General features: G+C 35.9%; 1 protein-coding gene across 8 annotated transcripts in view; it reads right to left on the bottom strand.

Moving 5' to 3' along the window:
* HDAC9 (histone deacetylase 9) overlaps nucleotides 1-24,783 on the bottom strand; it is a 402,973-nt gene that overhangs the window by 17,672 nt on the left and 360,518 nt on the right. For all 8 annotated transcript variants that reach the window (XM_072328342.1, XM_072328337.1, XM_072328338.1 and 5 more), the window contains one exon: nucleotides 5,781-5,914. In XM_072328342.1, the coding sequence (XP_072184443.1) occupies nucleotides 5,781-5,914 (134 nt within the window). The remainder of the gene's footprint in view (nucleotides 1-5,780; nucleotides 5,915-24,783) is intronic.

Here is a 24,783-nt window from a genome sequence, read left to right as displayed (position 1 = left end):
ATATGTCAATGAAATTTCTATTCATCAGTACAGAGGTAGAACACAGAAATTATTTGAATACCTAGTAATATCAGGCGAACATTAAAAATGTAAGATGGATTTCCAGAAGATAAAATACACTGATAAATCACTTAACAGAAGGTAAAAGGGTCAGATGTCCAACAATTATTATCCCAGTTACTATTCCATTTTGTAGTTCTACTAACAGATCTGTAAGTGAGTGTACTAGTTTTCTCTGATCATTTCCTTAACTCCTCTTTCCACAACACTTTCATGTCATATTCAAAACATATCTTCTGCTCCAAAGCTATTCTTGTCTTCCTAGCCCTTAGGGGTAAGCAGACAGAACTTGAGTCTTCTTCCATATCAGGGAAATCTTAAGAGGTTTCAAAATAAGTTTATTATACCATATATCCTATTCACTTTAAATTCAGCACTGTTACAAAAACACTGTAGAAATAAAGCCAGTGGCTTATGGCAGATATTTCTATAGACTTTGAAATGAGATGGTTGCATTCAACAGACCAGGTTCTGTTGGCAGCTCTCCACTGGTTGGATACAACTCTAGAGACATAGAGATGTCCCTGCAAAACATCCGCAGTTAAACCCAACAGTGAACAAAAGAAGTTAATCTACACCTGGCATATATGGCATCATCACCTTCCTTCCTATGCTAATTGGCACTGAGGTCATGAACTTTTTTAATCTGGAGGCTAACAGAATGGAAGCTGAAAAGAGAGCTGGAAATACATATGTTCTCAGGAAATAAACCTTTCAGAGAAGAACAGCTCAAGTCAGTACAGAAATAACCAAATCACTGGAGAGACAGTTTGGACCAGACACAAAGAGTCAAATTTTCAAAGTTTTTACAAGGCTGAATTCAGCTTTTGTGCGCAAAGTAGCAGATGAATGTAGTCACTAATCATTTTCAAAGAAGGAAAAGCAATGAAAATGGGCAAAAGACACTTGGGCTGCAAAAGTGTGCCAGAGATATATCAACAAATGTCTGAAGAAAGAATTACAGATGGAAATTTCGTGTGCCCAGAAGGTGATCTGCAATAATCCTTGGGTATGTGAGGAGAATCTGAAACTGCAGCAGTTTGTACTGAGCTGGAATATCTAGCAATATCTGTCTTGTCCTAGTCCTGTCATGTTTCAGAGCATGTAGGTTAGATTCAGAGGTGATTGTTGCAGAGTACAGTTGGAAATAACTGACAAGTGTGGGAACTACAAGCAAATGATAAAGAGCATAGAGAGTCCTCACACACACAGAGGTAGGGGAGAAGGCAAACAACTCCTCAGAGACACTTAGGCTGCAGAGGGAAGTGCTACAGTCTCAATTTCCCAAGTTTACTGCACAAGAAACATTCCAGCACCAAGACTGGGCTTTGTTATTCTTGCCATGATTACAGAGAAGTAATCTCAAAGATGTAGTAGGTCCTCTATGTTCTTTTATTAATAACATTCTCAAAGTTTTGGAAACTTCTGATTTTATATATATGCACTCAAGGCAAGTAATTTTGTGATCCGTGGTTATAGAACTCTACATAAATGATAGGTTTCACAAGGCAATAGATTCAAAAGCTTGAAGGATCATTAACACCTTCCTGTCCCTGAAAACCAGTTCATGCCTTGTTTTGAAAATATGCAACTATAAATTCAGAACATTCAATTGCTTTGGCCAAACAGTTTTCTCACTAGCAATGCCCATTTTCTGGACTTTGATGCCACCGTGTTGACCTCTGGCATGCATGTTGCACCATGTCCCTCTTCTAATTTTCTATTTATGAGCCAATTCCTGGGCTCTGTGCTTATGCAAGCAGCAGTTGACAGGTGGCCTAGACTCAGTGCTAATTATTTTCTAGTATTAGAATAAGATTAACATCAAGGATGTAGGATCAAGACCAAGTTTACCTTGCAATTTAAAACTGATCTCAGGCCATATTCACTTACATGAATATTTCCTTTTTGAAGAGAGAAATGCTTACCTGTTCTGGCAAATAACCCCTTTTTAACGCAGTTCAGGCTCTCTTGGCAGAGTCTGTAGCCTAGCTGGCAAGCAGCCCCAGATTCACTCTGAATTCCACAAAGGAAAAAATGCCAACTTTTCATCATTGGCAGAAAAGCTCCAGAGTACAAGTTTCCACTTAAATTACCATCCCCTCCTAAATGCCAACTCAACAGATTGCAAGAAAGAAGCACATACTTCACACTATGCAAGAAAATTGTCTGGTATAAGATTTTAAGCATGCTTGGGAGCCAACCAATCACAATGTTTTGTCAAATTCTGTTTCACACTGAAGTTCAAGCCAGAAGAATATTTACTAGAAGATGTTAAATTTAGTCACTCAAAAATGTTTTTGCACTTGGGGCCAAATTCTGCCTTGGCCGCCACAATCAATGAGAGTAGACATGCATCCTCTGTGTGCCTTTGTTGCAGGGTCCTGCTGGGCAGAGCACACTCTGGACTGCACTTTTCCATTTCCTCTATGCAAAGGAGAACACGACCCCATCTGTGACCAATTATCACTTGTTACAGACCACGGAAAAACTGCTGTACTCATGTAGAGCTAAAAGACAAAACCTGCAGATAGATCAGAAGGACCACAATATTAGACTGACCTCTGAGTCCCACGGAAATATTCCACCTGGGTTTTAGACATGAGATGAGATGAAGGAAGAACTAAATCCTTAGTTTTTGAACCAATGAATCTTGTACTTGGAGGACTCCTTCCTCATTCCCTCTGGTTGCTGAAGAACTCCCCAGTTTAATGTAGTTATTGTGGAAATAAACTGCAGGTTTCAGGACACCAAGCAAAAGAATTGCTTATCCCTGAAGGCTTTTTAAATGGAAGCCTCCTCAAATGTGATGTGGAAGAAAGAAACTAGAACATGTCTTTGAAGACAGGGAATAGCCTTACCACCTGGCACCAAAAGGGCTGTGCAAATATCTGATCAGTGAATCCCATTTTCACACACTTCTTGGGATAAAACACAAATATTAAAATTTAATCAATTTCTTAGCTGAAAAGGTATGCATATATGTATCATGGATAAGTATTTGAAATAATAAAACCAACCCACAAAAAACTGCAGAATTGTTTTAAGATTATCCTTTAAGATTGTCTTAATAAATGAGAGAACTGAATTGTAATCAAAACACTGCATCTCATATATGTATAGCCTTAAAAGCAATGTCTCTTTTCTAATTGTCTGAATTCAACATCTCCTTTGTTTTGAAAGATGCTCATTTAACGGACATGTTCTTTAATCATGTTTCAAATTCTCAGGGATATTTTAAAGCAAGTTATGTTAAGCCTGCCTTCTATCTTCCAGAAAGATTTCCATATTTTCACTTTGGATTTCAAGGAAACCCAGCTGCTTAATCGCTTCTCACATCTTAGGGAGCTTTCCTTCCAAGAAGATAACCCACAGAATTCCTAACTAGCTCTGAAAATGGTCAAAGTGATTTTTTTTCAAAGTAATATCTCCTGACATCTCCAGCCTTCTGCTAATCAATTCATTTTAACATTTATTTTTCCTTTCCTCAATCATATTGGTTTTCTCATTATTTAAAGGGGTTTAAAGCTGCCTAAACACAACTAAACCAAATATAACCTTTTCCAATACAGGATGTTCTGCCTGATATCTAGTTGCCATTCATGAAAAGCATAAGTCTCCTCTAAGTTCTGTGTTACTTCCATTAGTTCTATCAGGTGTCCTGCATAACCTACAGTATACAAAATCATGAGGTACATCCACTTAAGGAATAGTATCTCCAATCAGTAGGAAAAAAAAAAAAAAAAGAAAAAAAAAAGACAATAATAATCCCACTTATCTATCTGCTGAATTTTGAATTTGTTATTCAAAAGTGCCTCTGGTGAGAAGTTCAGAAGTACTCACCACACATAGATGAGGCTGATAGCTCATTTAAATTCTGTGCTCTTCCAAGAAAAAGAGACCTCTTAATAGTTCTTTGGATTAGTCTTCAAAATCAGCAATTGTGTGCAAGTATTTTCCATGCCATGCTCAAGTTTAGAAAAGATGAACGTGATATTCTTTTTCTAGTGTTGAGCCTTTGTTAAGAGATGCATAAAAAGTTATCTTGATAAACAGATTACTATCCTACAGTTTACATAAAAACTAAGAGAAAAATATGTCTAGTTTGAGTGTCAAGATTTTCCTTCTTGCTGAAATCAAGCAGCGTGTATGCTATAGGCCATGTGGTATAGATTTCCATAAATCTATAGATGTCAACGGACGTGCTGAATTCTAACTGCTAACTCAGTATCAGACTTCCTCATTAGTGTCTGCTCCTCGGCAACACCTTTACTTATTCTTTTAAGTAAGCACCAATTTCTTATGGTAGTGTTAGTAATGATATCCACTCTGGAGTATTTTTGTCTTAGCAGCTACAGCACATTTTCTCTTTGAAATTCTGCTGCAACAGACCATTTAATGCATTTCCCTGAGGACACATCTGTGAGTAACAGTACATGAGAATAATGCTTATTGCATGAGATGTTTCAAGTTACTAAGGATCATACTCTTTTATAAGTGTATTATTAATGATTGTGTGGCTATGTTTTTCTTCAGTCTGTTATTACATTTTTGTCTAACTTGAAATTTGCTTTGCAGCATTTTGCAAACAGATAAATAACTTATTTAATTTCCCAGGCCCAGGTAACTCTAAAAGAAAATGGAAGAAAGATTCTGTTCCAATACACTTATCCTATTCCTTTTTCTCATAGTCAGTATGCTATCTCAGATAATGTCTGTCCTGTGAAAGCAGAAGTGGTAGTTGGGTGTGATATAGTGTTGAAAGAAAAAAAGTCACTTTTCATAAATGGGTAGCACCACCAAATGGTCATAACTGGACAGAGGAACACAGATATCCACACAAAGGAAGATGCATTATATCATTATGATTGTGTCATTAGCATTAGTCTCATAAAGGTCCACATTTCAGGGAATGGGATTAAAAAATGTTGCTTTCCTTCTCATCATATTTATAGGAGAAAAGATATTTTCCAGTGGGCAACAGAGTCTATTTTCATAAATGAGTGTTTATGTATTCATATCTCCTTAGTCTGTCAGTCCATTCTCAAAAGTTTTTCCATAATATCTAAAGTATTTTATAAGTCTTGGACACTCCATTTAAGCTGCATGCAGACAGACCAAACTGAATCTTCACTTTTAACTTAAAAATAATAGTAACTAATAGCAAATTTTGAAATCTCGGTCAAATTTTTATTAATGTTTTCATGTGTCAAGAGCCTCTGAAATTTGTTCTTCTACATGCTAGTAGATGCGAAGTGTTAAGATATTACCAAAAAAATAAATAAAATTAAAAAAAAAATGCGCCATTGCAATATTCAATCCCTGAGATTCACAGGTACATCACAACAGCCAGTGTTTTCCCAAAACAATTTACTGGAAGGTTTGATCCTTCTACATGATACTAATGGTTACCAGTGATATCAAGCCTGATATTCAGGACAGAAATACCAAGTGCAATTTTGAAGTGTAAAATCTTACCTAGAAGTGAGAATAATTCAGGCAAACACTAAATGCTTTATATATTTGTATTATTTAGATATATTTATTCAAAGCAAAGCATGCTTTTGGCTTATCTGAGATCTACTCTGAAACATTCAAATTGCATGTCTTTTAAACCCAATCAAAATAGGTATGCTCTAGAGCTGCTAAAAGAAAACTGAAGATAGATAGTATTTTCAGCAAACTTGGATCATTCTCTCCAACTATGATTTATGTTTTACCTCATTTCCTAAAAGGGCATTTATACAGGCTTCAGATGCATCACAGATGGCAGTAAGGTCATGTCCTCCCTCCAGTGCCAGCACAACACGGCCGTCCGCTAGCTTCAGCAATTGCTTGGTTAGGTGACCAAAACCTAGTATTCAAATACAGTAGTGCAAATAATTAAAGCAGAACAAATATTACTGGCATATTTCACATTTGCTGAGTAAGACTACATGGAGTATGGGATATATTTATTTCAGTATCCTGTTTCTGACTGCAGCCCCCACCAGATGCTTTGGAGTTAGGTATAAAGAATTTTGTATGAGGCAGATGTGAGATAATATCTCCTATGCTGTTCCTTAGTAGCTGGATACTAGCTGAAACACGAGGTTTGTCTCTCATTAACAAATTTTACCCTCAATTCTCCTCATTTGCACAACAGTGTAACACACACCCATCTTATTTAGAGATGATCATTCATGGCATTGATGTGATAATTAACATTTACAGTTAGACTACGATACGGTAATTAAAATAATCAAATTCAAATGAAGTGAAATTTTTGTTTAGAGATTGTTTCTTCCTTTGTATTTGGACTTTGAGTCTAATATACAGCCATGGATAGAAAAATAGTGGAAATGTCATATCTTATCTTCGTTTTAAAGTACTTTTGGAAGTAGAAATAGCATTGCATCACTTTCTTTGATTCAAGATTTTGGGATAAATTGATACTCCTCAGAATGTTATAGATACCTCTACCAGTACTGCTTGCTCCTAGCCCATAATGTTCTAAGCAATTCTGCATCATAATCAAAAACTGTGATACACTTTCTATGATGATCTATGATTACGTGAATACTACTACAAAGTTTTCAACTGTGATTCAAGTAAAATTAATTTATTGAATTTTTAATGACAAGAAAAATTTCACGAAAAGTATTAACTGGAAGAGAAGAGACATTTTAAATTTTGTGGTAGTTTCCCAGGGCAGCTGTTGTTTTGATTAATCTCTTTTAAGTGGGTAACAATAAGAATAGCTTTGAAACTACTGAAGTTATTTACTCATTGCATATTGTTCTTAACTTCCCTACTTAATCTAGTTCAGTTACTCCACTGTTGGTCAACCTTACTAATTTTGGTGCATCTCATAGTCTTAAATAAAGCATTTAGAAAACACCTGTTGAAGCCATTACATAGGTAGAGGTAGGAAAAGCAAAACTTTTTTATGCATTCTGGTGGAAAATATCACCAAAAGTACAAAAATAAATACAGAAATTACAAGCATGTTATCTAAAGAAAATTTGCAGGACAGGTTTAAGTCTTGATTTGAGAAGCAATAAAACATACATCTGAAAAAAAGAAAAAGGAGATCTACTTGACACTTAATCTACAGATCATAGAACACTTGAGTTGAAGTACTGTTTCCTTAATCCACTCCTCAATCTTCTATACCCTATGAGAACTGCAGTTTGTATTCTAGCAAAGTTACTACACTGCAGTTCAAATTACATACTGAGTTGAAAAACAAATAAAATCTTAACTCTCATTTCAACTCAACCTTTCCTCATGAAAAATAAAATAAAAACCTCTCTACAAAAGGCTGAATTTAGACAGGATAATAAAAGTGAAGGAAGGAGTGGAATGAGGATAACCTTTGATCTTTAGCCAATTTCTACTTTCTTTTACCTACAGGATTTATTTCTGTCTGCATGTTATACACGTGATCTTCAGATTCATAAGAAGAGAGTTCCAGCAGCATAAAGCAAGTCTTACACACAGCATTTAAGGAAATGAAGAAGAATGAACAGTCACAGACACCTCACATCCAAAAACACTACAACTCACTCCTAGGCTCTGTGGTGAAACTCAACAATGCATTTACAACACCATTATCCTTCACTTTAAAGAACTTCTATGAAGAAAGAAAAGGTCTTCCTTATTTTTTCTACACATTTTGAAAATGTGAGTGCAACCACACTGCAATTACTTGGACTACGTGTGGCAAAAAAAAATGCAAAAACTATCTCTGTGCCTTTCTCTCCTGTTAAGCAACCATATGTAATATATCTTGTAGACATCACAATGCTAGTTTGTCTGCTTGCTTTTCCTAGTATCATTGTTACAGTAATAATTACTGGCTGAATTGGGATCCATGCAATGAGCCATACAGAAAGTATCTTTCCCATCAGAGATCAAAGTAACAAAATAATGTATTGCCAAATAAAACCAATATGATGAGATCTTTCCTTCAGTGTAATTACCCCAAGACAGCAAAGGTAACTTGCTGGGAAAGGAAGAAATAACTTTAGCCAACAATGTTGCCTGATACTGAATGAGTTATGGAAATTCTTAACAAAAAAAACTTGGATCCTGTGTCACTGTAGCAACCTAGAAAAGATATTAACTTCCTCAAGGAAATCCCCTGGAGCACAGAAGTAACAAAATGGAAAGAAAGGAATCCCAGTCAAGTAATGGTTTTAAGATGGGCTATAGTCCATGCCAAATAATTAAGGAAAACAAGAAGAAAATAGTAACAAGCACCATGAAAAGAATCAGTCATCTCTCCTGATGTAAGGAGATCAAGCACTTATTTGATGTCCCACTGATCAACTCCAAGGCGAGAAAGGAGTCAGATAAACATTCTGAATCCTGGATCTTTCAATTCAAATGAATTTCTAGAAATGGTTGACAGCAGTTCTTGACCCTTCCATTGTGCCATCTGACACAGGAGTTAGCTGCAATGCTTACTTTAAGAAACAGTTTCAGTTTTGTTTAACCATACTGTAAAACTGTGCTTTTGTACTCATGCATGAGAATTACAGATTAGTGGCATTTTATTTAAAAACAAAACAAAACAAGCAAACAAACAAAGACAACAAATGAAGCAGAAAATGTACGGTTATAAAAAGGAAAGCCATCTTAAAACATCAGTCCTTGAGTTCATCCTGCAATGTTTACCCCTTCTTTGAGGTTACAATGTGCTGATGTAACTGTCTTTGAGCCATTTACACCATGAGTTTCTGAATGAATGACAGACATCCATTACTCAGGGCTTGGAAGAGCTCTAGGAGTATCCATGATTATTTATGTCCATAAGAATGAATACAAATGTCATGTACTATTAAAAAATAAATTGAAAGATTGAACATACGGATCTTTTTTCAAATCTTATTGTAAATGTGCTCAGTGAAATTTTACTTCAGAGAAACAGTGCCTTTAAGATAATGCTCATTAACTAGAAATGCACTAGAAAACTGAGAGAGTGGTTTTGTGCCAGCAATTATTTTCAGATATATTTTTTACAATTTAAAGCATTTAATATTGGCTTGCTATGATTCTAGTAAAGACGGTGATAAACCCCTGGTCGATGCAAGTAACAACATTAAAACTCCACTAGGTATTTCTGAAAACCCTACATGCTACCTGATTCACTTTTTGCTGAAAATAAAATACTGTTGATAAACAATTGTACTTTTTATAAAAGAATGAAGAGCAGATTAAAACTGAAATTTTTATGAACTGTTATCTAAATATGAAGAGCACAAAATGCCACAAGGTCCTCTTGGAAGGACGTAGCTGTGAGTATTATATACAGAAGAACAAAAAGCCAAAAATATCATTTTATCATGTTGCAAAAAAATTTTCTAATGCCTCAAAATTATGATAGCATATGAGAGATAACACTTTTTGTTTTCTGTCTGATTCTCTATTTACCAACATGATACAATTTTCCAAGAGCTAGATCTGTAAAGATTTACTGTTCACTCTTCATCATGCACCCTGGATTCCATTAATTGTGCCAGCAGGCAACATTAAAAACATGATTACGATCTGCATCAATCCTGTAAGTAATTCACTGCATACAAGTATTGCAGGAACAGTAATAAACTCAGAGTAGCATAACTACGCTATTTTGCTGCAGATTGAAAATTATGAATTTTACTTCCTAATGGACAACTTGAACTTCTGTGTTATCAGGCACTGTCATCCATTAGAAAATTGCACAGTATATAAGCTGTTATCTGCTGACCTTTGAAGCAAAAACATAAACTTTTGAAACAAAAACATAACACATATTAGTTAATTACACCCTTACCCCTCCTCCAATGTTATTTCTGGAGGAAATACAGCATTCAGCCTCATGTCTGAATATGTTCTATTGCGGCAAGGCTGAGAGAGAAAATTAATACTGTATTATATTAATGAGCAAGCTGCCAGGCCATTACTGAAGGACACAGTGTGCTGTTCACTTGAATTACCATTTAATTAAATAAGTAAGCTTTTAGTGGGCTGTCTGATGTCTCAGTGTAACAGCAAGAGCCCTGTTTTTGTTGGATTTCTTTTGCTGCTTTGTTTTTGTTTTTGCTTTTGCTTTTGTAACAGACAACTTCCCCATGTGCTCCTTCTAGTTCTGCCAAACAGTGCGGAATGACATCGGTGACACTTCTGCCCCACTTAACCGAAGTAGTTGGAGCAGTTAGACCCTACCTAGACTTACTGAAAACCATGAAAAAATGTTAAAATCTACTTAAAGAGAAGCAGAAGTTATGCCAGTTTTCTGTTTTTGTTTTTGGAGCATTTTTACTCTAACAACCTAAAACAGAAAGCGATAATGAACAGGTAAAACATGTTTAGTCCAGGCCAGTCCCCTTCAATGGAGTAATCATCATAGAATCTATGATTCTATGATCACACAACTTTGGTGTGTGCTACAAGTAGATAAAGTAAAGCTAACAAGTTGGATTGTGGATGCAGCCTTACATTTTGAAAGACAAACATTTGAGAAGGAAGACAGCTAGTGAATGTGATCCTTTTCATATCCTTTCCCCAGTAAACAGGGAGAGACCATATGGGAGGAGTCCACTCCCACTCAACACTCCTCGTTTTCATAAACAGTCATACATGCAACGCCATTTGTCCAACAGTGAGTGTGCAAACGCCCACTTAATGAGGACTAAACCTGCCTCAGAAGAAAACAGATCCCTTCCATCTCCCTGCCTGCACATAAGGAGAGCAGATGTCTCCTGCACAGCCCCTCCGGGTGACAGCAGTCGGAGCCAACCAGAGCCATGATGCTGTTGGAAGAACCAGGACACGTCAACAGCCAAGAGCTCTGTGCTTATGGTGAAAGCCTCAGTGAGGCTCCTGCTGCATCAGGGCCCCAACAGCTCTTTTGGTTGCAGTGTCAGAAAAGTTATAATCCGACCCTAAATTATAGGCAGAGTTCTGGTGAACTCTTCTGGCTATTCAGAGCAGACTGGAAAGGAATACACCCAAAACACAAAAACTCCACAGCCTCTGTCCTGGACCTCCAAGCATGTATTTAACTATTATTTACCATCTAATCATGTCATTGCTCTCTAATTTACTCGAGAATGTGTTTTCCTCTCATTAAAACTGTGCAATGATCGCTGCCAATAGCCTACCCACCAGTGTTCTGCAGTCCTTCCCTGTGGTTCCTTCGTGACTATTTGATTAATTTTCATTGATATTCTTCCAACAATAGCATCTAAAATTAACTGGGTCAGTTTTTACATAACTTCCTGAGTCATCAGACTACGTGTCCTAAATAAATACATCCATACGGGAGTCAAATGATAATTTACCCTTCCAGCACTGGCAGGAGCTAGAACATTTTACAAAGCTTGTCTTCTATCATAAGAAAAAATATTTTATTCTCAGATATTAATTCAATACCTTTTATTCAATCAAAACTTCATTTGGATTAAATCAGAGGCTTGACTCAGTTGGCAGGATGTGGCCCCGAGTGAGAGGAAATGCCAGATGCGTACATTCTTATGAAAAACACTTTCCAAATGGCTGATATTTGGAATGCTAGTGCTAAGGTACCTGAATTTAAATGGTAAAGACCTGGCCTCCAGGCATTAGCAGCTGATTTCTTGCTTTCAGTACCAGAGAAGGAAGCTCAGTAACACTTTAAATTACATGTCTCAACCAGGCATTTAATTTAGATTAAATTAGACAGTAATTGTATGTTAAATAAATAGCAATGGTCCCAGAAACACATTTTTTAAGTATTAACAATTTATGTAATAGATGTTTTTATTGCATGCCTGTTAGTTCTACAGTAATATGTTTTTCATAATTAGCTGCTCATGAGCTGCTACACTGAACATAACTTATTAAATCTCTATTCAATACTTACTCAAGAATACATAGGATGTCTCTCCAAAGGCCAGGTAATGCAAATTTTTGTCACTGCAGGAAAAGGTTAGATTGCCAGTGCTCAGTAGGATGGTCTGGGCATCCATGTCTCCAAGTGGGTTACAAAATCCATCATATTTGCTCAGTCTTCCATGCAGGGGAGGAGGCATTTGTATACCTCCACCATACAATGGCAGTGCTGACCATGTGACAATATGTTCCTCAGAGAAAGTATTTGAAGGAAGATGCTTCCCCTGAGTTATTCTCCCAGCTCACTTGTACTAAAGAAACGAAAATATTTCTTTTATACTTTTTATTATCAAGTAACAGGGACTCAGCATCCTCCAGGAAAGGTCATAGTGGTGTATAAAATAATGACTAGGTTTTCAGATTTGTTGCAGTGTTGCTATGTGGATTCAGAGGAAAAAAATTCAACAGCAGATTTCAGCTGCCAGAGTCAAAACAGGAGATTTTGAATATTCCAAAAGCTGACTGGATGTTTTTAGGTCTGTTCATACTAGGCATTTGCTCCTAGCCTTCCTTTATTCCAGTATTCTCATATAATTTTCATCTCTACCCTGTCTCACACCTGGCCCATGTAATAACTTCTCAACTGCTCTACCACCCTCCCCCTTTTTTCATTTTGACAGCAAATCCTCAACTCAGTAAAGCTGAACAGGAAGCAAGATTATCCATCCCACAAAGTTTTCAATGTTTTTTCCAGGAACAGGAAGAAAGCAGAAGCCAAGAGGGAAAATACAGAACTGCAGACGACAAGGTGTCATGTTAGAATCTCAGCTTCAGATCTCTGAATCAGACTGTCGCTCCATCTGGAGGGTGGGAGTCCCCTTCTTTGTGCAGTTTGGAAGTTTTTAATTTTATTTTTCTCTGAAAATAAACTAAATATTCCTCAAAATTTTTATATATGGATAGCCTAAACAGGCTGACAACTACAATTTTAAAATCTATCCCCCATACTGTGAAAACTGCTAAGATGATAGTGCACGGGGTAGCACTGATATCATGACAATTTCTTCCAAAACTGATCAAGTTGCCTGTATCTCTGATATACAATATCTGCATCTGATGTTACAAATTACTGATGATTATATTTCCAAACCTGAGTTCAGACTCAGTAAGAAGTTGGCTTGAAAACGACATATGATCAAAACATAAATAATTCAAAGTATGAGGGATTTGTTTCTAATCCACAACGGAATGAAAATCAGATACCACTATTGCCTATCTGATTAAACCAGTAAGTTTGATTAAGTTTTGGGGAAGATTATTATAATGCTACTGCCTATGAATCAATGTTATGATTTTAAAATATATGGGGCAACGTTTCTGCTGTTATAAATGAATATAGCTGTAATGTGGGCACAGAGTTATGACTGAAAACAATCAGATGGGAAGATCTAGCTTTATATTTTTTTAACTGATGAAAAGTCAAGTCAGTTAATTTTGAATTGACCCAAGAGACTTGCACAAAGGATCTGGTTTAAAGCCCATCACTCAGAAGCTGAGAGCTGACTGCCATTTTCTGAAGATGGTTTAAAAATTCTGCCAAGAAAAGCATCATGGATTAAGATGTCTTTCCAACATACACAGTTTCTCTGAGTCTACAAATTAAGGCTCTCACTTCATTTGCAGTCATTTACTGACCCTATCACATCAACACAGCACATTAAATTAAGGGTTAGTTGCTTAGCCAGTGTTAATCAGTATATACCATTATCTAAAATCTGGCCTCCAGATGTGGATCATTCATCATTCCAAGATGAGAGACACTGATACAATAAGTATATCAAGGATGAGTTCTTGTACATACATAGGCTTGATTTCCTGGCTGGTTTGGCATCAAGTCTCTTTGTGAACTCAATATTAGTATCAGAGGCCTAATGCCTCTCAGGATTTGGATCACATTGTTTAATAAACATCATTTTATAATATCAGGAGGAAATAAGGCAGTGCATTTCTAAGGGATTACTGTACATCTCGAGTAGTTACTTTCCCTCTGGCCTTGTGCCCGTTAACCCCACCTGACACATGCCATAATCACCAAGAAATGTGCTGCCTGTCACCACTTATTGAAAAGGTAATGTGTAAAACTCACAAAAGGAAATAGTATGGAAACTAGGTTTGAGGTCTGACTCCTTACAGACTTCTGATTAATTGCAATTTCCAAACAAAATACATTGAGCAACTTTCTATTATGCTGTTCTATTACAAAGACACGTAAGAATAAAGGATGTAACTTCATCCCATATACAACAGACCCTTTGTTCCTTTTCATACCAATAAAAGGACACACAGATGCCTTGAAATGGCATGTAAAACCTCATAGAGTAAAAATAAAATAAAATAAAATAAAATCATGGATGACTTAGGTGGCTTCATATAGCCTCCTTCCCGAATGGAAAATTTATGTCAGAACCTGTTATCACATGTTATTAGACAGCAGACTTCACAACAGCTGTAAGTCATAATCTACTGGAATCATGAAAGATAAACAAAAACAAAACCAAAAAGCATGGCACAGAATTACATGGGCCTCAAGTGGAAGCAGGACTGACATCACTCCATTTTGATGCACAGGAGGTCAAAATATGTAGAAAATATTTTTATTTGCTGCTTCTCAGAATGAAATATGTGACTCATACTCATCACAGATATGCAACATTTTTAAAGCATGAGAGTAAAGATGTTCCTTTAAAAAAAAAAAAAAAAAATGTAAATATTAGGGCCAAATTCATATGAATTTGAGAGATAAACCTGTGTCCTGGAGTGATATTTATAGAAACAGGAGTGACGTCTTAGTTTCCTCAGAAAACTTTCCTGCTACATACATGTGTGAGAATAGAATCCTTTAGTAGAATCTTGGTCCTTCCAGTCTTATGAAATGCACTTCTCAGAAAAAGCTTTTCTGTGAGCTTCTGCAGACAAGCAGAAATTACTGCCTGAGAACCAGTGCTCCAGAAACTCTCATGGAATTCTTTGCTCAGTGTTTTAATACCGTTTCTTCAAGAAACTTCCAAACAATGAAATAAGCAAGCAGGTGCATCCTCACAAACCATACATGAAGAGTGCCTTCAGGCAGCTAAACCTTTCTAAACTTTCTGAATCAGGAATGACCTGATTCTGTGGGATCTGTAGAATTTACCTCTCTTGATACCACAGCATTACAGTAGCATCAAAGGAAGATGACAGACCTTATGCCCATTGAACAACAGAGATGCTGAGACAAACAATGACATTTCTATTCAGTACTCTGACAGAAACCCAGTTAGCTTATGTCAAGGTAATTTGAGGACTCCAGATGTTGTTGCAGCTGCATTATCAAAGTCATCTTTGTCATTCTTCTTAAAAATGGGAAGTTCAAAGCAGGGCAAAAATCATTCAGTCAGTGTTAACAGACTGTTTCTAGAGCAACACGGTCGATTTCCACAGGCAAAATAGTATTTTGGCTTTTCTGGATGGAGACACTGAAAATCCACTTCCAGAATAGCTACTGTTTTTCCCTGCAGAGTTTTAACTACTGCAGGTGAAATAACCTGCTGTCAGAGCCCAAAGCTCCCTAGTGGCACCAGAAACATAGTAAACAACATGTATCAAACTGCAACATCAGGATTGTATTTGTTCTTCTTTCAGACAAAGCTGAAAAGCCACAACAGCTGAAAGCTTGGGAAAAGTTATGCAAACATCACAGAAAAGCATCTTAAAAACTTCTGACAACAGAAGTGTTTGATTGCTTCTCTACAGGTAAATACAGAGAGGAAAAACATCAAAATCAGAAGAGCTCTTCTTATCCAAGGTAGTAGTCAGCACTCCAGCAGAGAAAAATACACTCTTTAACCATCCTTAGTTTTGACCAATCTGCTGATTTCTTTTCCTTAAATAAATGCTCATGTACCAAAATTCTGGTGTCTTCCCAATGTTCTAGCCTGAATTTTATTACTGGTCATTATGTTAGAATGAATTAATTAATTCATAGTAATTATGTAAGAGAAAGAAAGATGAGAGAAAACAGAAGGGATACATGGAAGAAAATTACAAGATTGTTTGCCAAGTCAGTGAAAAAGTCTATTATTAAAGAGATAACAAGCACCTTTTTTTTTTTTTTTTTTTTTTTTTTTTTTTTTTTTTTTTTTTTTTTTAAACTAAAAGAAAATACAGGCATATAAGTGGAATTACTAGATGTCTGAGTGGATGAACAAAACCAAAAATGAATGTGAATAAGAAATTAAGGTGATCAAGGATTTAGATTATCTTATAACCATCTGAAATTATCAGGAAATAATATATTATTATGATGATCGATGATCTCTAAGGTCCCTTCTAACTTGCATGATACTATGATACTATGATAGTATGATGATATTAAAAAGAGAGAGAGAGAGAGAACAGAGAATGCTTATGCCTTTATTTCTGCAAAGAATGTAGAACATTTCTGAATTCATTTCCAGAGATATACTTTCACATCCCTAGGATGTGAGGAAGATGAGACAGTCCCACAACTATATTATCATGGAAATGATTGAGATTTTGTCAGCAGTGATTTCTGAATTGCTCACTGACAAGCTACTCAGTCAAGGTCAGAACATAAGCAGATGGCAGTGAATTGTAAATAAATTGTGTTCCACAAGACATCCCTGTATTTGTAGGCAAAAGTGCTACAGATAACTCCCAAACAAAATAAGGTGTATCCGTATTTAAATAAGTAGGTATCTGATAACAAGCAATCACATTGTTTGCCCTTTCAGAAATAATATCACAAAGTCTCAGAAAAGAAGCTTGAAGTAACCCAGTGACTACAATGAATTTATACCTCAGGAACTGTGAGCTGAATATGGCCAAGTATGTGGAAACACAATCTTCTTTTAATCACCATAAAATAAGTTTAGAAATTGTGAATAAAATACATATTAAAGATTAAATGTGTATGTGGAGTTCTTCATTTTAGCACTCAGAAGAGAGATTGCATGTGCTTCCCAATATCAGCTGGACTCAAAGAGTTTCCCCTTCTAACCTTTTAACTATTTTTATGTCCTCCCAGACTATGACTTACTTCATTGGTTCATCAGGAATAAACTCCAATTGCCTTTACATACGTATATAAGTCACTCCTATTTCCAACACGTCGTCCCCCCCCCTCCCCCCCCCCCCCCCCCCCGAGCATGAAAACTACAACAAATCCAAAGAGCACAATAACACTGTTAGAGATAGAAGATTCTCAGCTACAAAACACTATTTTTCAACACAGTTACCACCATCAGCTGAGCAGTTTCACCAGTGATGAATAAATACCTGCATGTTGTGCTTGTAAAAAGCTACACCTTTGGAAGTGACACACTGTTTCACAACTGCTATGACAAGATTGTTGCTTGGAAAATATTGCCCATCTTCCATCAGCACAAACACATGGAAGTGGAAAGGTGTCATATTCAGACTATACAGTGGGTGTGGTAGGACAAGATTGCAATGTGTTTCACAATCTTCAAACTGGTATGGGTCCTGACATTATCGTGTTGCAAGGAAAAGATTGTCTTCTTCTCTGGTCCAACTCCTGGCAGTTTGAGTCTTCAGTTCAGGAAGCATTGTAACGTAGTCGTCAGAGTTAAAGGTTTTTCCATGTTTCAGGGAATCCAGTAAGATCACACCTTTCTTATCCCAAAAGACAGTGCACATCATGTTTTCCACTGAGGACTGGCTTGAATTTTTTCTTCAGTGGGGAATTCACGTTGCCACTACATGGGCTGCCGTTTTAGCTCTGAATTGTAGCGGTGAACATCACATCTCGTCACTGGAAATGATATAGTCCAAGAAACCAATATCTTCAAATTCACATTGGTTCAATAGATCCTGAAAAACTCATGTGCAGGGTTATTTGTTTTCCTCTGTGAGCATTTGTGGGACCCACTTGTTACAAACTTCTCAATATTCTAAAGTTGCTGTCATTGTTTGCAACACACTGAATCCAGTTTTTCAGCTCTGCATACAATTCCTTGGTCATAATCTGACAATTCACATGAGAAGATTGAGAAGTTCTTCATTTTGTAGTGCAACTGCAGTTGCACAGCTGTCCAGAACATGGCTTGTGCTTCATTTCACTGCCACCACTGCTGTCACCTCACTTATCCACTTATTACATCACTGTGCTCACATCTAATGTTTGGTCTCCATAAGTATTCAGCAACTATTGATGAATATCAGTGGGTGCACTTTTTTTTTTTTTTTTTTTTTTTTTTTTTTTTTTTTTTTTTTTTTTTTTTTTTTTTCCCCACATGGAAGAATTCACTTCCACACCTTTTCTTTGCATGCACTTCCATGCCAGATGCCATTCTGTCAGTCTTCCCCTCAGCTGCCATCTCTTGCATGGCAACAAAATGTCACAGAATACTGGTGGGAAGGTTCAACTTCTATTGCCATACCACCAACATCTTCCACTGACTCTGTGGGCCACCATAATAAAATAAGGGGCATTACTTTCAGAGCAACCATCATCTGTATGAGTCCTTTCCCACTAGCATGGGAAAGTGAAGCTTCTGTTCCTACACAGGTGGTGTGTAATTGTCTCACTGCCAGCATACACCTAGCCCAGCCTGGAACAGCTCAAAGACAGCCTGAAAACCTTTGTTTTCTTTCCTTCATACACATTGTAAACTCAAGCTGTAAAAGTTATACATTTATAGTAGCACTTACAAGGACTTAGTACTCAGCTACAAATGAAAACTACAGTTGAGGAAAAGTGCTCGCAGGTAGAGAGGGAAAAAAAACTCATTTACAAATGTAAGATTATTAACAAAACACATTTCATTAGTACTAAAATGCATGCAATTCCACGTATGAGCTACATATTGTCTCACTCAAGAAGTACAAAGCCAAATGTACACCCAGCAGGGTGGAAAAGGTGTGAGTGAGCAGGTGTGTGGTGACAGACAGGAGGATGTCAAAAAATTATGAGTTTTTTTGTTCTTTTTTTCTGGAAACATTCTGGAGAAATTTGTTTCAGTGTGACTATCAACTATTTTGTAGGACTACTACATGATCTTTTTGTTGTCGCTGTGATTTGCAGTGCAGCAATGATAAAGAATTGTCTCTACAGTTGATTTTATATCTTGCACAAACAGAAAAACAAACAAATTTTTAAATTAAAACAAATCTACAGCTCAACAATGCTATTTTTTGCATCAGTTCCTTTTCAGAGTAGTGCTTCTGTTGTTTATGCTTGTTTTGTTGTTGTTTTTTTAGAAGAGGCCAACAGAGAAAAACGATATACACAGGAAAAGTAGGGGAACATTTATTTCATCTTTATTTATTTATTTTTTTATTGCCTACTTTGTTTCTTTTCTGCTGTTTGGGGGCTTTTCTTGCTTATTTTATTTTATTTTATTTTATTTTATTTTATTTTATTTTATTTATTTTGAATTAGACAGAAACTTTGAAGTTAGCAAACATTAATTGCTGATTTTTTTTTGGTTACAGTCTCAAACTGGCCATCATAATGAGGAAAGCAAAGGTCTAGAAAAGTAGATGTTCACTGAATTAACAAACCTATCTTAAAGCATATGCAAAAGGGGTCTGTTGTGCAAGCAATCATAAATCTCACTTGAGCAATTGACCTTACAACCCAAATAATGTTCCTTTGTGCACCATTTTTATATGCAATTTCGAGATTTACTGAGGCCAAGAAAAAGTGTGTAAACAATTTTAGGCTGAGCCTAAATTGAGTAACTCATTCATCCAACAGCTGGATGAAGCTTTGTGCCAAACTGGTAAACCTGGTCTGGAAAGAGTCTCTTTCAGTGGGTCCAGATTCAGAAATTCCACTGATGCATTTTCACATGCTGCTCATATCTTAATTAAGAATTAAATGAGGAAAATAGAATAAAGATTGGTCATCGTAGAATATAATATGAAAAAGTACTGACACTTTGCCTGCCTGAGAGTATTCCCCTTGCCAGTCATCAAAGGATTGTTGCAAATAAAAAGGTCTGAGATCTTCTCCAAAAGGCAGAAAATATAGGCAACACAAATGTAAATTCTTCTTCTTCCTTCCCTAATTATCCAAATATTTCACATTTTCTTTTTCTATAAATGAAGATTCAGGTCATATCTTAGTAAGTTCAATGCACAGAGCACACACCATTTCTGTAGCTGTGTTCTTGGTGATGTCTATACTGAAACAATGACAAATCCCTTTGCCAGATTAAAAACTGCAAAGTATTTATTATAGAATTTACAAAAATGAAAAAGTTTTATCTATATAAATACTATGAAAATCTCAAGTCAACTGACCCCAAATAAGCTGACAAACTCTGAAGTCCAGTTGTGGGAGAGACAACCTTAGCACATAGCATATATCCAAAGACCTGCAACTAACCCTGAAATATTCTTCAGATCTCCCTTAGGCTGAGAGGCTTTTTTTTGTTTGTTTGTTTTTTGCTGTCCATTTTTGGGGAGTTCTGGTACTCTCAGTCTACTTCTAGGGGCTCCACAGCCATCTGAGGGAACTGCACTTTCAATTCAGGCACCAAGTTTAGATGGTTACATTTAGGACAGTGCTAAAAGCCCAGAATGTCTCAAACTCCCCTGGAACTTCACCCTGCTCTTTTATTATATGCAAATATGGTCATTAGAACTGATTACAGTACTAATTATATAACAAAACATGAGTAAATTAAGAAACAGTGCTTCACTCTTATAAAAATGTTTGCAAACATATGTTAGCATTTGCTAAATGTTATGTTCCTCATAGAGGCTGTTTGCACTCTTCAACTTCTCACCCATAATGACCCACTTTTTATTGGTGTTTAAAAAATGCATCCTATATCTCAAAAACACATCCTATTTATATGTGAAATTGAACTTTTACATACAACTGAATAGGGAATAGTTAATTTAAAATGAAAAGAGGTGGACAGTCAGATCTCTCGATCACACCAGTATCCATGAATCTTTGTAAAGGACTGCCATTCATTGAGAACATAAAACAAAGTCTGTGATTAGTTTTTAATTGAAAATAAAAAGGAACAGGAATAAATGAGTTTTAAAAGAGAAAAAACAGAGGGAAAAAAAAAAAAAAGGTTTACTAAAAAGAGCAGCATTTGCATTTGTATTTACCTGAGCCACTTGCCCCTTTTGCAACCTGATAAAACAAACCAGTGAATACAAATCAAAATGACTTTGCAGGAGAACAGCAAATGGCCATTGTAAATGTAAATGCCAGAGGAAAAGGGATACCACAAAGGCCCCAGTCCTGCAATATTTTGAAGGCAGATTTAACTGGTCTACTCTGGCCAGTCACTTTCGGAGTCAGGAATGCCATTTCACTAAGGAGGGAAAACAGCAGGATCAGGTCAAACAGCATTAAAGTGAAGTGGAATTCTAACTTGACTTGTTACAAAGTTCATAATTTGAAAAAAGTAAAAAATTGGCACTTTTTTTTCTCTTTTCTTTTCTTTTTCTTTTCTTTTTCTTTTCTTTTCTTTTCTTTTCTTTTCTTTTCTTTTCTTTTCTTTTCTTTTCTTTTCTTTTCTTTTCTTTTCTTTTCTTTTCTTTTCTTTTTTTCTTTTTTATTCTTCAAGAATATGTATCCATTTTTCAATCATCCTTACGAGATATACCAGGAAGGCTATTCTTTCCTATGTAGACATACTACTTTGTTTTCATCGATTTACCCTGACGGTCAAGGAGCACACATGAAAGCAGTGGATAAGCTGAAAAATTATGCAGTTCATACTCACTATCAGACAAATGACGGCAAAGTTTCATTTTCCCCCTTGCATCTGAAAAAGCCTGCAAGATGGCCAAATACAGGTGTTCAGATATATCCAGAAGAAAATATATTTTTTCCTTTCTTTTCAATACAATATTTTGTCATTTAGTCTGCTGAAAATATTATGCTTGGTAAAGTAAGATCAAGCAATAATTCTAAATTTTTAAATCCTTAAAAGGAATTTTTTTTAGAAATATGGGAGTTTAGACAGCACATTTATTTAGTTTTAATTTTTGTGCTGTAATACATCAGGACTGAAGTCCTGATTTAGAACATATGCAGCTTTCCTTTGAAGTTCTGGCTGTTTTTTAACAATGGCAAAGAAGATATAAAGAAATTAAACAGCACCAAAAATATCATAAAATGGGGCTTTTTGCTCTTGATTTATATATATATATATGTGTGTGTGTGTGTGTGTGTATGTGTGTGTATAAATGTTGGTTTTGAAAAAAAGAGCTTTAGTCTCAATAATCTTTCGTGGGAAGCTTTGCTCTGACATACTTTTATTCATCTAACCTTTTCTTCTGTGTTGACTCTTCTTTTCTTCTTCCTATCCCTCTAAGCCTCTCAGTGCAGCTTTCTAATTTTGGACACATTCAGTAGCAGAAATCAGTTCATAGGAATTTTTCAGAAAAATGAAAGAGTATAAAATGCAAAGAGAATTCACTAAACAGAGATTTTTGAATGAAAACAATATGTATTCTAAAAAATATGGTTCCCACATGAAACAGCTTAATTCTGCTAGTCCCTGTTGGACCTCCCCTTCTGTGCTGAGCATGTGCAGTGGTATTCGTGGTCATTTTGGTCATGTTACACAACAATGACATTTTCCAATGCAGTGTATGAAAGCTGATAGTTGCCGTTTCTCATTTTTTGTCCAATGTCTGTAATGAATACAAGCCAGTTCCATATTTATTTATCCTGTGGCCAGTTTTTTCCTGTTTTTCTCTGCCTTTCAACTCAAAGACTAAACAGTTGAATCAACAACAGAACACCACAACTGACTCCATATATTTTCTGCTTTGCAGGTTTTACCATTCTCTGCAAATTGTTGTACACTAGAGCCAGCGAAACATACATGTATCATGTGCTGCTGACACGAGTGTCAATTGCACCCTAACTTTGAAACATATTAAAAGCAGAAAATTGATGTTCTAGAAAGATCAAGGCCTGAAAGTGTCCAGATGTTTGAAGCAGAACAGAAAAAGAATTATTTTTTACTGTCAGCCCAAATACATACGTGTGCGCACTACTAGCATGTGTGTGTGTAGAATATGTGATGGGCATTTATGATAGATGTAAGGGTTGACAAGAGAGCTGGACTTTGTCTGAGATGTTGCAGGAAGGTTTACAGATACATACTGAGGATTTACTGGGGGCCTCCTCATTCATGATATCTCTTCCTTTACCATCACTGTCCTGTATCTACCTGACTCAAAACAACACTCCTTCTACAATACTACTTACTATTAAGTGAAATAATGACTGAGCTGTGGGTGAGGAGAAAGCATTTTGCTCATGGGTTTGTGCAGGGTAACAGAATCATTAAGACCTCCTACAGGCAAAACTGACACCCTGGATTTATGTAAAAGCAGTATTTCCCAATGAAGTGTACCAGTTAGCACATGGTAAGATACTTCCAAGTGTCTTAGTTTCACAATATCTCTCTTAAAATCCACTATTAAGAACATATGTTGAATTTTGACAGAAAACAGAGGATCCTGCAGTTCACCCTATTTTTATTGAATTTTTGTACCAATTTTAGTAACTCAGTTTATGTCAATAGAATGCTTGATTAAGATTTCATTTAATTTCATAATTAATTAATTAACTTTATACCTTTTGAAGCAAATACTGCTTCAAAAGTCCCTTGACTTCAACATTCATCAGGGTCTTGTACTCTAATCTTAGCCAAGGATAGGTTAGCTGCCTTGGCTCTGCGAGTTCTCTAGGGTTATGACTGTACACTGGGGAGAAGAGAATCTTCCTAGTAAGGTCTATTGCAACAATTTTCAGTACAGCTGAATGGTTCTTTAGAACTAAACACTGCACTGTTTGTCATGGATGAATTTATGACTAGTAAGATGTATAGGACACAGAAAGCTAAACTTAGTTTTTATTTATGATTCTGAAAGACTGTTTACAACAAGACAAGTAAAACTGATTTTCATGTACAAAAGGTACTATAAATACAGTGTGTTTTGTGTTCCTTGGTTTCTCTGTTAATACCTAAGGAAAATTGCTCTTGCTAGAGATTTTGTAGTTTTCAAAGCTCTGTATTCACTTTTTATTTTTATTTGAACAAGATATGGCACTCATATAAGAATGTAAAATTACATGTATTTATTACATAATCACTAGAAAATTACTTAATATATTAAATATAGTAATACTACAGAAACATATTTACAATAATAATTCACAGCTCAAGTCATAGTGGATATTGTTATACAGAAATCATAGAAATGATCCAGATAACCAGGTTTCTCTACTCATAACATGGAAGAAGTCATATTAGCACTGCAATAATCATTTTAGCTTGAAAGTCTATTCATCTACGAATACTTTTTAGAATATTTCCAGATTCAAACTTTTAAATTATGTACATGTAGATAGAGGATTTCTATGCCAAATGTATTCAATTACTCCTTGTAATAATTCCTCAAACCACAATCCTTCTTCTGGCAAAACATATTTGTTTTCCTATCAACCCACTTCATAACTTGCTTCGTACTAAAGTATACATCATCAGGTCTTTTAAACACTGCTCTGTATTTAGCTGACTCTCCTCATGTGTTTTTATTTCACTGTCCTTTTCCTTTGAGTATACTGGTACTTCTCTGCTAATAGCATGATAAAAAAAATTGCTAAATGATACGTGTTTTCCAGAGTGGTTTTTAGATATCTTAGGTTAAAAAAAAAAAAAAAAAAAGGAATTTGGCCATTTGTCCAAGTGCTTTAAAAGTTACACCACCTGTTCAAAAGAATGACTCCAGCTAGGAAGTCTGATAGTCAGTCTTGCCATCCTTATGTCTGGGATTTCCCAGGCATAAATACAGGAAAATGACCTCCTTGTA

The sequence above is a fragment of the Excalfactoria chinensis genome, chromosome 2 (assembly GCF_039878825.1).
Source record: "Excalfactoria chinensis isolate bCotChi1 chromosome 2, bCotChi1.hap2, whole genome shotgun sequence".
NCBI lineage: Eukaryota > Metazoa > Chordata > Aves > Galliformes > Phasianidae > Excalfactoria > Excalfactoria chinensis.
Note: the sequence above shows the minus strand (reverse complement) of the source record. Positions and strands in the feature narration are given on the sequence as shown.